The sequence below is a fragment of the Elgaria multicarinata genome, chromosome 5 (genome assembly GCF_023053635.1).
Source record: "Elgaria multicarinata webbii isolate HBS135686 ecotype San Diego chromosome 5, rElgMul1.1.pri, whole genome shotgun sequence".
Taxonomy (NCBI): domain Eukaryota; kingdom Metazoa; phylum Chordata; class Lepidosauria; order Squamata; family Anguidae; genus Elgaria; species Elgaria multicarinata.
This window is the reverse complement of record NC_086175.1, coordinates 1752292-1769921: the sequence shown is the minus strand read 5'-3', so window position 1 is coordinate 1769921 and position 17630 is coordinate 1752292. Positions and strand designations below refer to the sequence as shown.

The window sequence follows — 17630 nt, the reverse complement described above, 5'->3', positions numbered from 1 at the left end:
AGTATTTTAACAGTCTATAAATTAATTTTAACTTCGCTGTTTTAAATTTGTGTTTTAAATTTGTATTTTTGCATTGCTGCTGTTTTTATCTTGGTTGTGCTTTTATATTGTATTTTATATTATGGTTTTATACTGTTGTTTTGTTTTTGAATTGTCTTAATTTTGTAAACTGACCAGAGCTTCGGCTATTGGGCGGTATAGAAATGCAATAAATAAATAAATAAATAATTAAAAGGGACCCATTTCTTAGAAGATGAGCAAATATCATCTCTCAATGAGGATGTGCCTCTGGGTGGAGGGGGGCTTGTGGTAGTGAGAGTTTTAATCATTCGACACGTAGACAGCTGGGTTTGTGATGGACGTGTAGACCGCTTGGTGAATTTCCTGCCTGGTTCGAAGACTGCAGATATCACGCGACATCTAGATAGTATAGTAGACAGTGGCAGTAAGGAAACTGGTGAAAAGTTAGTTGAAAGGGGGAGTCAAGAGGGTTAAATCCCTTCAAAATGTGTGGAGGTGTCTCAAAAGCACAATAATAAAAGCTCAACTGAAATGTAATGCACAGGTTAGGAAAGGTAGCACCAAGTCCAAGAGTTCATCGACATGGTTAACAAGCATGTCAAGGAAGCTACTGTAGAAAAGAAGGCTTCCTTAAGAAAATGGAAGTCTTGCCCAAGAGAGGAAAACAAAAGGGAGCACAAGGTTGCACAAATATGATGCAAGAAGACAATAAGAGATGCAAGAAAGCATTCTTGAGAGCGTATCTCTAACAATATCAAGGCCAAAAATAAATTCTTTAAATATATCAGAAGCAGGAAACCAGCTAGGGAAGAAGTTGGATTGCTGGATGACAATGGAGTTAAGGGAGTATTAAAGGAGGACAGGGAGATTGCAGAGAAGCTGAATAAATCCTTCGTATTGTGTTCACTGCAGAAGATAGAGGGTAGATGCCTGTTCCTGAACTGAAGTTTTGAGGAAGAGAGTGTGAGAATAGGGGTAGGCGAACTTGGCCGACGCTCACTCACCCCATTGCTGCTGTTGCCTGTCTTTGCTCATTGGGCCAGGCAAGCGTCTTCTGAGCCTCGGCTTCATCCAGCGATGGTTTGTCAACTGCCCGTCTCATGGCAAAATTGCAAAGAGTTTTGCAATTTTGCAAAACTCTTTGCAAGGGGTGGGGTGGGGTGGATCTGCTGGACTCATGGACCTAGTCAGGCACTTTTGACATCCCTATCTGACAAACTGAGGCAAATAGTGGTGACCAAAGATGAAGTTCTCAACCTTATTGACAAATTAAAAGCAAATAAATCACCAGGCCCAGATGGCATCCATCCTAGAGTTCTCAATATGAAATTGTGGTTCTTCTAACCAAAATATGCAACTTGTCCTAAGATAAGTCTCTATACCAGAGGACTGGAAGATGGCCAAAGTAATATCAATTTTTAAAAAGGAATCTGGGGGGATTGCAGGCCAGCTAGCTTAATGTCCGTTTTGGGAAAATTGGTTGAAAACCTTATTAAAGACAAAATAAGCATATAGAAGGACAAATCCTTATGAAAAAGAACACAGCTTCCACAAAGGTAAGTCCTGTCTCATTAACCTTTTAGAGTTCTTTGAGAGAGTCAATAAACATCTAGACAAGGATAATCCAGTCAATATTGGGCCTGTCTTGATGACGGGTTTGCCCTGAGGTGGATCCCCAGTGGTGGCAGGTCATCTATATGATGCAGCCGCTAATGTGAAGCCATCCAGGGGCAAAACCCCGGAGCTCCGGTTTAAAAAAGTTGGCTACTTACCCTGACTTTTTCGGCTTGCAGAGAGGCAATGACAGCATCTGCCGTGTGTCACTTCGGTCTAGAGCTGCGTTGGGGGCGTGACAGTGAGGCGAGTGGTCACTGGGCTCGAGCTTCACCTTAAATGGAAAAAAATGCAACTTTTTTTTATTGAACTATAACAAAGCGGAGAAGGGGTGCCCAGCGGAGCTTTTCATAAAAAGAAAAACATGCACACGCGCTCCTGCCTTCAGTGTCAGGCTGCCTAAAACATTGGGTGGGTGGAGGCAGTGGCACGTGTGTGTGTGTGTGTCTGTCATGCTGCCTCCAGAAAGTGCACAATCCCCCCTCCTTGCCATTAGAGGCCCAGGAAAGCACGCTCTGCTTCCCTCCCCACATGCCAGTCATGGCCTTAATTGGCATGGATCACGATTGGTGAAGGGCAATGCTGGCCACCACTATTGGAATGCAGGGGGGAAATATGTGATTTCCCCAGCCTTGGGGAAATGGCATTCTCTCACCCACCCCGCCGCCACCAATGGGGGCTTAAAGGGCCCAAGAAATTGTATATTTTCTCCCTCTACTAAAGAACAAAGGACACATGCAGGTCAGGGCAAAAGTGAGTTCCACCCAGACCTGCATCCCCTTTTGTCCTGCAGGAATGATGGGGTGAAAATCTGCCTGGCACTTCTGTCAGGACCCGGGAGGGCCAGACACGAGGGTGTCCACTGCACTTGTGGGCCCAGGTGGATTTTTATGCCATCGCTAAAAAGAAGTGAGACTGAGACGGGGAGCCCCGTCGAGAGCGTCTGGATTAAAATAAATGGGGCTAGGAATAAAAAGAATATGATAATCGGAGTCTACTACCGACCACCCAATCAAGGAGAAGACGAGGACAAAACTTTTGAGAAAAAAATTGCCAGTGTTTCAAGGAAGTGTGATGTAGTAGTGATGGGGGACTTCAATTACCCTGATATCTGTTGGGAGACCATTACTGCCAAAAGCGGCCCTTCCAAGAAATTCCTGACATGTGTGGGTGATAACTTTCTCCTACAGAAAGTGGTGGAAGGAACTAGAGGATCGGCAATCCTTGACTTATTATTGACCAATAGGGATGACTTAGTGGATAAAGTGGCAGTTACGGGAACTCTGGGGGAAAGTGACCACGTCATACTTGAATTCTTGATTATGAAGGAGACAAAAGTCGAGCGTAGCCATACACGTACTCTGGCTTTTAGGAAAGCTGATTTTAATAAACTCAGAACTATAATAAGTAAGGTCCCGTGGCAAGGGAGCCTAATGAGAAAAGGAGTGCAGGATGGGTGGGAGTATTTAAAAAATTAAATTTTAAAGGCACAGTTACAAACAATTCCAACAAGGAGAAAAGATAGAAGACAACAGAGGAAACCAATGTGGCTCCACAAAAAGCTTAGAGATGACCTGAAAACAAAAAGGGATACATATAGGAAGTGGAAGGAAGGCCAGGCTACAAAAGAAGAGTACAGACAAGTGGCGCAGAAGTGCCGAAATGGCGTCAGGAAGGCTAAAGCTGTGAATGAGCTGAGATTAGCGAGGGATGCTAAAAGCAATAAAAAGGCTTTCTTCAGATACGTGAGTAGTAAAAGAAAGAGGAAAGAAATGGTGGTTCAACTGCTTAATGAGGATGGCAAATTGATAACAGACGACAAAGAAAAGGCTGAAATGCTCAATTCCTACTTTGCCTCAGTCTTCTCCCAAAAGCGGGTCTATGACCCCCCTGGAAAAAGTGAAGCAGAAGTTGAGAGGGCAGGATTGCAGTTTGAGATTGATAAACAAATGGTCAAAGAACACCTAATTTCCTTGAATGAGTTTAAATCTCCAGGGCCCGATGAACTGCATCCAAGAGTAATGAAGGAGCTAGCAGAAGAACTCTCAGAACCTTTGTCTATTATCTTTGCAAAATCATGGAAGACGGGTGAGGTGCCGGACGACTGGAGGAGGGCTAACGTTGTCCCTATCTTCAAAAAGGGCAAAAAGGAGGAACCTGGGAACTACAGACCAGTCAGTCTGACATCCATCCCTGGGAAAATTCTGGAGCAGATTATAAAGAAGTCAATCTGTAAACCCCTTGAAATCAATGCAGTGATTACTAGAAGCCAACATGGATTTGTCAGGAACGAATCCTGTCAGACTAATTTGATCTCATTTTTTGATAGGATAACCTCCCTTGTGGACTGTGGGAATGCTGTGGACATCATATATCTTGCCTTCAGCAAAGCTTTTGACAAAGTACCACATGACATTCTGATTAACAAACTAGCTAAAAGTGGGCTAGATGGAACAACGAGTGGGGTGCCGCAGGGCTCAGTCCTGGGCCCAGTGCTCTTCAACATTTTTATTAATGATTTGGACGAGGAGGTGCAGGGAACGCTGATCAAATTTGCAGATGACACAAAATTGGGTGGAATAGCTAATACCCTGGAAGACAGAAACAAACTTCAAAGTGATCTTGATAGGCTGGAGTGCTGGGCTGAAAACAACAGAATGAAATTTAATAGGGATAAATGCCAAGTTCTACATTTAGGGAATAGAAACCAAATGCACAGTTACAAGATGGGGGACACTTGGCTCAGCAATACTCCAAACGAGAAAGATCTTGGAATTGTTGTAGATCACAAGCTGAATATGAGCCAACAGTGCGATATGGCTGCAAGAAAGGCAAATGCTATTTTGGGCTGCATTAATAGAAGTATAGCTTCCAAATCACGTGAGGTACTGGTTCCTCTCTATTTGGCCCTGGTTAGGCCTCATCTAGAGTATTGTGTCCAGTTCTGGGCTCCACAATTCAAGAAGGACGCAGACAAGCTGGAGCGTGTTCAGAAGAGGGCAACCAGGATGATCAGAGGTCTAGAAACAAAGCCCTATGAAGAGAGACTGAAAGAACTGGGCATGTTTAGCCTGGAGAAGAGAAGATTGAGGGGAGACATGATAGCACTCTTCAAATACTTAAAAGGTTGTCACACAGAGGAGGGCCAGGATCTCTTCTCGATCCTCCCAGAGTGCAGGACACGGAATAACGGGCTCAAGTTAAAGGAAGCCAGATTCCGGCTGGACATCAGGAAAAACTTCCTAACTGTTAGAGCAGTGCGACGGTGGAATCAGTTACCTAGGGAGGTTGTGGGCGCTCCCACACTAGAGGCATTCAAGAGGCAGCTGGACAACCGTCTGTCAGGGATGCTTTAGGGTGGATTCCTGCATTGAGCAGGGGGTTGGACTCGATGGCCTTGTAGGCCCCTTCCAACTCTGCTATTCTATGATTCTAAGTGCTTCTTCACACAGTGTATAGTTAAACTATGGGTTGGATACATTTCTGGAGGAGAAGGGTCTCAATGGCTGCTAGTCCTGATGGCTATGTGCTACCACCAGTATCAGAGGCAGTAAGCCTATATACACCAGTTGCTGGGGAACATGGGCAGGAGGGTGCTGTTGCACCCATGTTGTGCTTGTGGGTTCCTGATCGACAGCTGATTGGCCACTGTGCTGCACTTCTTGTAGATAGGGAAACTTACTTGCTTGAGCACCCATTGAAAATCATACCATCTTTTTCCAATTTGAAATTGCAAATCACTGGAGAAACTAAACATGTGACAAATTCAAGTAAATTCTACTTAAACATTTTTACACAGCAAAAATGTTTTTTGTTCTCTAATTTAGTTCCCAAAATTCAGGATGAAAAGGAAGAGAACCCTATTTTTGTCTGCAATGTTCTGCCACAGAAATTTGTGCCTAGGTAGAAACAGGGAGTGATAGTGAATATATGTTTTAAGTCAAGGTTGACATCTAGATTGTTCACCTAATATGCCACCAAAGAGTTCTGAATGCTTTGTTTCCTTTTAACTTTCAGCTTTGGCGTCATGCCCCTGAAAATCTGGACCTTTCTCTCTTTACTTACCTCGTGGAAATCGTACAGTCTTCAAGGTACACAAGCCATTTTAGCTTAGCTGATCAGTGAGCTGAGGCAGTCTGGATCCATTGTCCAGATATATACGAACACATGTTCTGGGATCAAAAGTGTGGCTACTAGGGGTGTGCAAGGGCCCCCCCGCTCCGCTTCACTTGCAGATCCGCCATTTTCGGAGCGGGCTGCTTTGCCCCGCCCCACTCCGCCCACTTCCGCTCTGCTCCGCTCGGAGCTCCGGATCGGAGCTCCGTTTTCCCCCCATAGGGTTGCATTGAAAGCTAAAAAATTATACAACGTTTTCTCTGTTCAAGTTAGAAACCTCAAACTCGGCACCATGAAAGCTTATCCACGTGTCCACACGCACGCCAAGTTTCAAGCAAATCCCATCATCCCCTGATTTTTGGCGAATTTTTGAAAATCGGGCACCCCATTCAGACCCCTTGGGATAGCTCCGTCAATTTGCACGTTAGAAACCTCAAACTCGGCACCAGGACAGCTTATCCATGTGTCCACATGGACGCCCAGACTCAAGGCAGTCCCATCATCCCCTGATTTTTGGCGCGGCTCTAACCTCTAACGCACCACCCATAACCCTAATTCACACCCCTTTCGATAGCTCCGTCAATTTGCACGTTAGAAACCTCAAACGCGGCACCATGATAGCTTATCCATGTGTCCATGTATAAGAATATAATAATATGTTTAAGAATATTACTAAATGTAGGGAAATGGGACAAGAAGTGTGTGTATGCTTTCCCCAAAAAGCTCAATCTGTGGCTGTTGCACTTCACAAAAGCAGTGCACGCAATCAGGCTTTAAGAGAGGGGTGGGGGGAAACGAACCAAACAAACAAACACACACTCCAAAATTTAAAAATAAAGTTTATATTAAATCAAAGTAAGGGAAAAACACAGAGCAAACTAAGCAAAAAGTCAGAAAGAAGCAAACAAACACACGCGCCAAGCTAAAATCCTAATCTATCTCCAAAGTACACAGCAGCAGCTAGCTAAGTAGACCCTCTCCCAACAAACGCTAAACCCACAAGACGCTGAGAGCTCAAAGATCTCAGGATGACTCTGCCTTAGTCCCCCCCTCGAACGCTGGGATTGGAGGATGCTTCATGAGGAGATCAATTCTCATCAGGATTGGGAGTTGAATGTGCCTGTCATCGCTTCAAAAAAAAACAGAAAACCCAAACCGTTTGTTGACCCGATTTTTAAAAAATTCTAGCACGCGACCCGCATGACGTAGAGAGGTAAGAGTAGTCTCAAAATGACCCCCATCCACGACTCTCTGTGCACAAGAATTTTCAGAACGATAGCTTAAAAAACAACCCAGTTATCCCCGATTATTTCCCGCAATGCAATCCTATGGGCGAAAAGCCGAAAACCGCCGTTTGAGCCGCGTTGTCCCTGTTTGTTGACCCGATTTTTAAAAAAATATAGCACGCGACCCGCACGATGCAGAGAGGTGAGAGTAGTCTCAAAATGACCCCCATCCACGACTCTCTGTGCACAAGAATTTTCAGAACGATAGCTTAAAAAACAACCCAGTTATCCGCGATTATTTGCCGCAATGCAATCCTATGGTGAAATGTTTTCAAGATGGCGATCAGAGCGCTACGCCTGAAATAGGAGCTACGAAAAATGGCCGCTTCTCTTCGCCTTGCTTCTAGGGGTCCGCGGTCCGCTTCTACTCCGCCTCTGGGTAAGGCGGAGCAGGCCAATCCGCTACTGCTTCTCCGCTCCTAATCGGAGCGGAGCACATGCCTAGTGGCTACAGCATATGTTTGATTTCAGCAATCTCCAATCACCTATACTTCCTGCAGCCTTTTTTGTTCAACTCTTAGTGGAATAAAGAGGGTGGTGGTGGTGCAATTCTTTTCATTTTTCAGCTTTTACAGAAGGGATGGCCACGAGATAGGCTGACATTCACCAGTGGGCCATTGCCCATTTCCAGTGACTTCAGTCCAATTTTATTGTATATAACCATAGATTTTTACGATCTTGGTGGAACAGAAGAAAAACAATCACAGAGAAAAAAGTTGAACAGGCCACTCAAATCAATTCATCATATGTATAATCTACAGCAACAGTTTTCCTGCCTTGCTCTAATCCTTTATTTATTTATTTATTTATTTATTTATTGCATTTATATACCGCCCCATAGCCAAAGCTCTCTTTTAGCAGCCACTGCAAATAAGGCTTTTTGATTAGTTGCATAAGGGTCTGTATCTTCAAGTAGTTTACACAACTGCTCAGCCAAAGTTCCGTCAGACATTCCTCAAAGCAAGGGTACAAGAAATCTTTTCCTACGGCTGTCATACAGTTCACAGAAAAAGATACAGTGAACAATGTCCTCTATTTGTGGAGCCCCACATAAACAGAGGCATTGGAACAGAGGAACATTTCTATACCTCCCATTCCAGCAAAGCTGCTGGAAACATAATTCATCGAAAGCCTTCCTTAGTTCTGAATGAGTCAAGGAAATTAGATAGTTAGGGATTGCTCACCCTTGTACAAATTGTACAGATAGTTAGGGATTGCTCACCCTTGTACAAATTGTACAGATAGTTAGGGATTGCTCACCCTTGTACAAATTGTACAGATAGTTAGGGATTGCTCACCCTTGTACAAATTGTACAGATAGTTAGGGATTGCTTACCCTTGTACAAATTGTACAGATAGTTAGGGATTGCTCACCCTTGTACAAATTGTACAGATAGTTAGGGATTGCTTACCCTTGTACAAATTGTACCACCTGCTAAATCCTGTATGCTCGATGATTCCAGCATCATTGATTGCATCCTGTGTATATAGCTCATCTCTCATTTTAAACTGACTCACTTAGCTGAGACAGTTTTTCGAAACAAAAAGAGGTCCAACCACCCCTGTTCTTCTGTTCTAGAATTTATACAGAACAGAAAAAAACACACACAAAAACCAAAAAACAAAAACAAAAAACACCTGACAATGCACTTGACTGGTGAATGTCAATTGAACTATGCTTTTATATATTTTTAACCCATTGGGATATAGGCAAGAGCATTTTAAAACACCCCTGTCTTTCTAAATCACTTCCAGTTTTGGCTAATATACCCTTCAAAACCTCTTGACCTTTTTCCCATGTAATTTTGCCTTTAAAATTTCTTTTATAAAAAAAACCTCCCATTTATCTTGGACTCCTTTTCTCATTAGTTTCACTTGCCATGGGACCATATGTATTATAGTGCTGTGTTTATTAAAATGAGCTTTCCTAAAATCCAGAGTACATGTATGGCTACACTCAGCTTTTGCTTCCTTCAAAATCAAGAATTCAAGTATGACATGGTCACTTTCCCCCAGAGTTCCCGTAACTGCCACTTTATCCACTAAGTAATCCCTATTTGTCAATTTCAAGTCAAGGATTGCCGATCCTCTAGTTCCTTCCTCCACTTTCTGTAGGAGAAAGTTATCACCCACACATGTCAGGAATATCTTGGAAGGTCCGCTTTTGCAGTACCCCATCACTACTACATTGGACTTCCAGGTGCTATTTGATCTTTTAAGAGGCCAGTTATAAATGGAGATGTAGAATCACTACTTAATAGAGAATCCGAACTCTGAAAGTCCCCCAATGAACTCACTATGGTTTGATTCAAACCATCCAGCTTAACTTGACCACTAGCTGCCATTTCTGCAAACTGCACCTCTGTTACTTGTAATGGAAAGGTGGCCTCTCCTACTAGATCCTCCTTCCATTCATCTATTATAATATGTTCCTTTTCATAACCTGAATAATTATGGTCACAAGGTCCTGTTTACATGGGGCTATTACCAGTATCCCTTTTCTATTAATGCTGTTATCACTTTAGCCCTGAGAGCTCCTGTCCTATGCAATCCAACTTTTTAAATAGACGTTCATATATTTGTGCTTTAAGAAAACAGTGATCTCCTAAATGTTCATAAATTTTAGAAGCAATTCTATGCTTCTCCAATACAGAGTCATTTTCACTTATCTTATCCAGCAAGTCATTTTTGGAATTGTATTCTGAAATGTGAGTTTGCTCTGGGGGTGTGAGATTTGCCCCAGTGCTAGAGGATTCTAAATCCAGTTGCTGATTATTTTGTATATCTATGCATCTTACCACTGAAGGTTTTTCTGTTTGCCCATTCCTTCCAGAGAAAACATTGGTTGTAGAATTCAAATCCTCTGATGTACATAAATCGGAACTACACTGCACTTGGTCTCTATCAGATTCCATAGGGGAACAGTACTCTAATATAGACTTCTGGGCCAAAAAGGGAAAAGATTCAATCCTGGTGTTGTGACTCTTTTGTGCCCTACTTAATACCGTGTTTCCAGTTAGATTACCCAACCTCTACACAAACTTTTAAAATAACACAAGACCCAATTTAGATAAAACGAAAGCTTAAATATACATTAAAAGCAAATGTTAAAAAGGCAGCACTTAATGAGCACTGAGAAAAATCCAATAAACAACAAACAAACACATCACATTATAACAGTGTGGTTATTCTCAAGCTTAACCTGCCATCTGAACCCCTTTGCTTCCTGGCGTTTTGTCAGACAGTCAAACACTGGTGAGATTAAGGTGAGCATTCCTCTTGTCCTCTGCACAGCTGTGGCGCTTCATATCAGTAGCTGCTTGTCACTTCAAACTGTCCTCTGGTTCTGCTCTTCTCCCAAGATGGCTGTTCCTGCTTAATGGCTTCTTGCCCATGGCAGAGAGAACCGTTTTCCTCTTGCCCTTCGGTGCCTCCTCCTCTAGCACACTGGAGGCTTAAGTGCCTGTGGAGATGGGTGGGGCGGACAAACACTCTCAAGGCGCAGTCAGTAACACCACACCTTTTCTGCAACAGCCCTCCCCTTCATTTCCAGTGGATACCAGCACCTGCTGGACACGGTGGACCTTAGGAACAAACTAAATATTCTGTTTAAAAAGCATGCTTACACTGGGCACTTTTAATTTGAAAGAAAAGCAGCTGCAAGTGCTCCAGATCTAGATCAGAATTTTGTGCCAGTGTTCTACCAAAAATTACCCTCCAAACAGCACATTCAAGGGCAAACAGCAGTCCAGGGGCCCTTCCGCACGTCGTCCCCAGAGTGCATCTGTTCGACCCCAGTGCACTTTGAGGACGATCCTGTGACTTGCCCGTAAAAGAAACGACAATGAGACGTCCTCGGCGCTGCCGCCGCCAGCGCCGCTACCCAGCTTCCTGCTCCTCTCCCGGGACGGATAGCTCGGCAGAAGAAGGTGGAGGAGAGAGCGGAAGAAGCTCTCTCCCCCGCCTTCTTCAAAACAAGCTATCTGTCCCGGGCGGGGAGCAGGAAGCTGGGTAGCGGCGGCAGCGGCAGCAGCGCCGAGGACGTCTCATCGTCGTTTCTTTTACGGGCAAGTCACAGGATCATCCTCAAAGTGCACTGGGGTCGAATAGATGCGCTCTGGGGACGACGTGCGGAAGGGCCCCAAGAGGTGTTGATGGGAAACCAGTTTGGGAGCTGGATCAGGACCCTATATTTCTGTTTTTCCTTCAAAATAAAAATGGCAGCTTAAGTATCCTTTTTAAAAAGCATGTTTAATGTAATGTGTAGTCTTGCCCTTTGCCAGACTATATAAAGCACATCCTTAAGTGCAGAGTCAGCGTAACTCAGATCAGCTGTGCATTAATGGCCAAGAGTGCACTCTTGCTTTGTAAATGTAAAACATGTTGGAGACCTGTGAATGCCATTTCCTTTTGATTAAAAGGCCTTCCAGAATTCTGTTAATGTCTGCTACTGACTTTTGTAAGAACAGCATTAATTTCCACCAATACTTGGCTCCAGAAGTCAATAATTTTGTTTGGACTGAACTCTATAAGATGGAAGCACATGTCAGAGAATGGCTGTGGGAGCAAAGAGCAAGAGGTGAAAAGAGGGTAAAGCTTTGACCTCCCCGGCTGACACTGAAAACTATTTGATTTGCCTGTTTGGATTTGCTAAGTGCATCTTCAGAAGCAAAAGGCTCAAACGCGGGGAGCTGTGTAAGAGAAATACAGAATTTCTTTCGTTCTTTCCCTTCCAGGAAATGCTTTTAATTATCTTTTTGTCTGTTGCAGAGAAGAGAGCTGGAATGCAAAATTTGCTTATCGGGTGCAGATGGTACCCAAGCTATTTCTTCTCTTCAGTGACCCTGAAATTGCACGCTCCCGTATCAGCAGGATTTGTGCAGTACTCTCCCATTTGCTCCAGAACCACTTCAGCATCAAAGATTTCCTTTGGTATTGTTATTGATCTGACACAGTGCATCTATGAGGAAAAGCCTTCCTTATGAACTAGGGTTGAGTCAAAAAAATTGCCTTAACTATCCAACCATTTTCTGCAGGCTACAAAAATGAACCACCTCTTCTCACCAATACTTGGAATGGGGCTTATGGACATGGGCAAAGTATATCCAGTGTGCCAGGAGGAGGGGGGGGAGGGCAAAGTGTCCCTGCATTGTTTCGGCAACCAGGTCATGGCCTATCTTCCCCAGTGATTTGCAGTACAGCAAAGGGAGGGGGGAAGTGTCACCCAATTTCTTAGATGATTGGATGACACTGCCCACTTTCCCATATCCTGCTAGGATGATGGAGAGTGTCTGCTGATTGCCTACAATAAACGGTACCTTTCAGCACAGTGCAGAGTTCACAATTCAGCATGGGAAGGTGAGGACACTCCCTGTCTTTGGTGCTGTGCTGTGAGCTGCTGGGAAGGCAGGGAAATTTCAGGTATGTCCTGCTCTGGTTGGTTCAGATTCTGTGTTAGGTAGACAAATAAAAGGCCAAATCCAACAGGCAAGTCAATTAGGCAAGCACAAAGGTATCAGTCTAATATCAGATCAGTTGAAAGCAGCGGTAGTCAAGATACAGCCAGTGGTCAAAGCACAGTATTAACAGGCAAGTATTAACAGTACAAACAAAGGTCTGAGGCACATCCAATATTAGGGTGATGGTATGGAAAGGAGGACCGGGCTCCTGTATCTTTAACAGTTGTATAGAAAAGGGAATTTCTGCAGGTGTCATTTGTATATAGAGAGAACCTGGTGAAATTTCCTCTTCATCACAACAGTTAAAGCTGCAGAGCCCTGCCCTCTTTTGTATCTGGTCACTTTAACTATACTAGACAGTGCTTTCAGAGCCCCATCCAGTGCTCAGATGCAGTTCATTTCCAGCCCTCTGGCAACAGTTCTACTCACGAGAAGGGCCTTGCTCCCAAGGAGTCCTATCTTCTTGGGGAGTCCTCCTATGTAACTCAGCATTTCATCTCAAAGGAGCCATACAGGCCTGACTCTCTTGAGACAACCACGTTCTTAGTGGTTAGGTAGCTGCCCAGTTGAGGCAACCACCAGACAGAGCTTCCCTCCTCCTATGGGGATGGATCTGTGGTCAGCTCTGAGGGCTCAGACTCACTCAAGTCTGCCGGTGTGGATGGTTCCCTGCTTGGAGGATGAGGGAGGAGGATTCCTCCAGCAGGGGCATGAAAAGAAGCTAGTTTACTTCCACTGCCTTTGCTCTGCCTTTGCAGCCCCAGAATTTGCACCGAAGTGTCACTGAGGTGATACTTAGGATGATCAGGGGTCTGGAAACAAAGCCGTATGAAGAGAGACTGAAAGAACTGGGCATGTTTAGTCTGGAGAAGAAAAGATGGAGGGGAGACATGATAGCACTCTTCAAATACTTAAAAGGTTGTCACACAGAGGAGGGCCAGGATCTCTTCTCGATTATCCCAGAGTGCAGGACGCGGAATAACGGGCTCAAGTTACAGGAAGCCAGATTCCAGCTGGACATCAGGAAAAGCTTCCTGACTGTTAGAGCAGTACGCCAATGGAATCAGTTCCCTAGGGAGGTTGTGGGCTCTCCCACACTAGAGGCATTCAAGAGGCAGCTGGACTACCATCTGTCAGGGATGCTTTAGGGTGGATTCCTGCATTGAGCAGGGGGTTGGACTTGATGGCCTTGTAGGTCCCTTCCAACTCTGCTATTCTATGATTCTATAAGCTCTAATATGAATGCTATACTTATACTGTCAGACCTAGTGTTGCCTATTCTGACATGGCAGCTGCTCCCTGTCATCCCAGGGATAGGTCTTCCTTTGCCCTACTACCTGTAATTCTTTAATGGGAGATTGCACTAGGGGCTTTCCACATATAAAGCATGTGCTCTGTACCAGAGAGCTATGACTCCTCCCCAATACCATAAAAACGCCTTAATCTGAGTGAGAATGTCATCCATCTACCCCAGTACTCTGATGGGAAGCAGCTCTCAAGGGTCTTTCCCAGCACCTACTACCAGAGATCCTTTACCTAGAGATGGCAGGGACTGAACCTGGGGCCATATACATCGAAAGCTTGTGCTCTGCCACAGAGTACATAAGAACATAAGAAGAGCCCTGATGCTGAATCAGACCAAGCTTCCATCTAATCCAGCACTCTGTTCACACAGTGGCCAACCAGCTTTCAACCAGGAACCCAGAAGCAGGACACATGCGCAACAGCACGCTCCCACCCACCCCTGCAAATGTGGGGATCTAATTGTCACCACCACCAGTCTAGTGTCCTTATGTGGGGATCCCATGTGGCTCATGGGCCCATGTTGTCCACCCCATCATAGACAGTTGTGTGTTCAATCTGACCTTCAAAAATATTTTTTTTAAAATTTTAGTTAATAGTTTTACAATAGATAGCAAGATTAACACTTTCTGTTCCCCTTATCATTGCTAGTCTCTACCTAAACAACTTAAATTGTTCATCCCTTTCCTACTTCAGTTCTATAGCACCCCCAAAACTGAAAAGCCCAGTTGGGCACAATTGGATGAAACCCAAGTCCAATGGCTCTCTCAATATGCACATCTATGTATGCCCACCCAAAAGTACCTAAGGAGTGGATGGAACTGATAACAGAGGTGCCAGTGAAATTCTCCAGAGTCAGGAAAGGAGTTTGGGGGCTCATTAAAGCTCACTTTAAAAAGAGGTTAATTTCAAAAGCCACCAAATACTTCTCCAAGCTAATGGAGATGCTTTCCTCTGTCAGCATTTCCTCCCTTCCTTGGATACAGGGCCAGCCCTAGGATAAGACATGCCCCCACTGCAGTCACTTTTGCAAGGCCACCCAGAGCATTTATGAGGCCTGGTGCAGGTCTCGTGTTCATCAATAATGATTTTGTTGAGAATATCATTTTTATCTTTAAAAATAATAAAGAAAAGTTATAAATAAAAAAAAGTTATCCAGCTGACCTCTTAGAGCTTACGGATTAATTTTTTTATTATTTATATAGTGCTTATAATGTTTATAGTATTTAAAGTAATGCTGCTTCAGTGTAAAGCTGTGTTCCACTGATTTTTACCTAGCACAAATGATATCAAAGTAGAAACTGAAAAAGAAACATACTTCAAAACTAGTTGATGAAAGATCATGGTAGGGATGGGCGAACTCACCTGAGACCGACTCTCAGATGCTCGCACCAGTACCAGTGTTCGCACGCTGCGCGAGCTTCTTCAACAACTTGGTGAGCATCTGATGAGCACCCGATAGCTGTCTGCCCCATTCTGGAGACTCCATTGTGCCTGACAATGGAGGCTCTGGAAATTACATAATCCCCCCCCCACACACACACACACTATGTCACTATGCTCTGGTTCAGGGCAGACAGTTGCTGAGTGGTCATTGGCCTTGTACACACATGCCTGACTGGGTCCATGGAGGCAGAAGTGTGTGTGTGTGTGTGTGTGTGTGTGTGAGAGAGAGAGAGAGAGAGAGTCCATCAGACTCTTGGACCCGGTCAGGCACCCACAATGGCCCCAGTAGTTAGTACCCAAACAACATATGGAACCTTGAAAGAAAGTTACAAACACTTGCTCTTTGCTACCCTAGTCACTGCAGATATACGTTCCAGAAAATGCAGCCACTGAACTCAGCCCATGCTCCACCCCCCACAGCTCAGCACCCCAGGGGACTTGCCCAGCTTGCACACCTCTAAGGCTGGCTCTGCTTGGATACGGCACTTAAAACACTTTTTGCTCACCCCTATCAGAACAAATGATTTTTTACATTCCTGTGTGGACAGTAAAAAGTCTCCTAGGACCACTGAATGACTGGAAAAATTGCTTGAGTTGTTCTCTGTGGGTTTTTTCCAATCAATTTTTCCCCAGAAGGACCCAGTTAATTTTCAGCTTAATCTGAGGGAAGTTAATCTTTGCAATTCTCCCATTTCTAATTGATCATAGTGTGAGCCCTATAATCTAAATACCATCTAAAGGTTAGAAGGCTGATTTTTCTGACCTCTGGGTAGCAGAATTGTTAGCAAACAAAATTCCTTGAATTAAAGTAGGTGCCTGCTTTACAGGGTTATGTGGTAAAGAACTGCTGTCTATTCAGACTCAATTTGAATAGGGTGACCATATGAAAAGGAGGACCGGGCTCCTGTATCTTTAACAGTTGCATTGAAAAGGGAATTTCAGCAGGTGTCATTTGTATATATGTATATAAACCTGGTGAAATTCCCTTTTCATCACAACAGTTAAAGCCGCAGAAGCTATACTAGAGTGACCAGATTTAAAAGAGGGCAGGGCACCTGCAGCTTTAACTGGTATGATGAAGAGGAAGTTTCACCAGGTTCTCCATATATACAAATGACACCTGCTGAAATTCCCTTTTCAATACAACTGTTAAAGATACAGGAGCCCTGTCCTCCTTTTCATATGGTCACCCTAATTCAAATAGTATTGTGAGGCTCACCTTAAGAGAGATGCTAAGTGTTGTTAAGTGTAAATGATGCTAAAAGCTGATGATTATTATTTCTTTCTTTGAAAGGATTGGCTTGTTCTTGGTTTACACTTTATACCCCTCCTCTGTGAATGAAAGTCAGACCTGCCTAGATAATGCCCCAGAATCACTCGGCGATGGTAAGGAGCAAGCATTGTGTGAAATTTTCATGAGGTTCTATTTTAATTGTGAAATTGGCTGGGTAGCTGGCAAATCCCTGGAAATAATGAGCTGCACCAATAATTTTTACAGCCATTGCAGGGCGGCTTGGATCCCTGATGCAGGGATAGCTGCTATTGCCAAGAATAGGGTTTTTAGATGGCGTAGACTCTACTTTATTTGCTTCATGTGCTGCTGACAGACCAAAACTGATTTCATGATAATCTGGATAAAAGCTGAAAATGCTTCTGCATGTGTTTCCTTGTAGATTTGGGTCCTGGATTTTAGGTTAATTTAATACTGATGATAGACACACACATACTATTTTTCAGAACAACTCTCTGAGACCAAGCTTTCTTTCTGTCTTTTACGTATTTCAAGTAGATTTCTATTATAGAATAATAGCTAACTATGCAAGACTAACACCATGTATAGATCAAAACAACATCAAATACATTTGCGGGAATGTGGAGTGTGGGAAATAACGAGGCGGACGCAAGATTGGGATTTAAACAGGGCCACATTTATTGATAGCTCTGCAGATAGCCTGATAGCCTGAGAGTGGCATCAGCACATTAATAATAATAATAATAATAATAATAATAATAATAATAATAATTCTAACCTGATTGAGGTGGGAACAACAACAAGTATAAAATACATAAAATATTAATCAAAACACAGTCTACATTGTTAAAACTTCCTAAAAACTTACTAAAGGCATCCTAAAAGCATCCTAAAATTCCAGTGGTTAGGCCTGCCGGAAGAGATCAGTCTTTATAGCTTTCTTAAATGCTAAAAGATTGTTAAGTTAATGAATCTCCTCTAGCAGGCTATTCCACAGTCTGGGAGCAGCAGAGGAAAAGGTCCTCTGGGTAATACCTGTCAGCCTAGTTTTGGCTGGCTGAAGGAAGTTCTTCCCAGAGGACCTAAGTGTACGGGAGAAGGTGATCCCGCAGGTAGCCTGGACCCAAACCATGT

General features: G+C 43.8%; 1 protein-coding gene across 1 annotated transcript in view; it reads left to right on the top strand.

Moving 5' to 3' along the window:
* WDFY4 (WDFY family member 4) overlaps positions 1 to 17630 on the top strand; it is a 213579-nt gene that overhangs the window by 102599 nt on the left and 93350 nt on the right. Inside the window, exons 21-23 of the mRNA XM_063127391.1 lie at positions 5653 to 5726; positions 11808 to 11969; positions 16539 to 16630. Of these exons, the coding sequence (XP_062983461.1) occupies positions 5653 to 5726; positions 11808 to 11969; positions 16539 to 16630 (328 nt within the window). The remainder of the gene's footprint in view (positions 1 to 5652; positions 5727 to 11807; positions 11970 to 16538; positions 16631 to 17630) is intronic.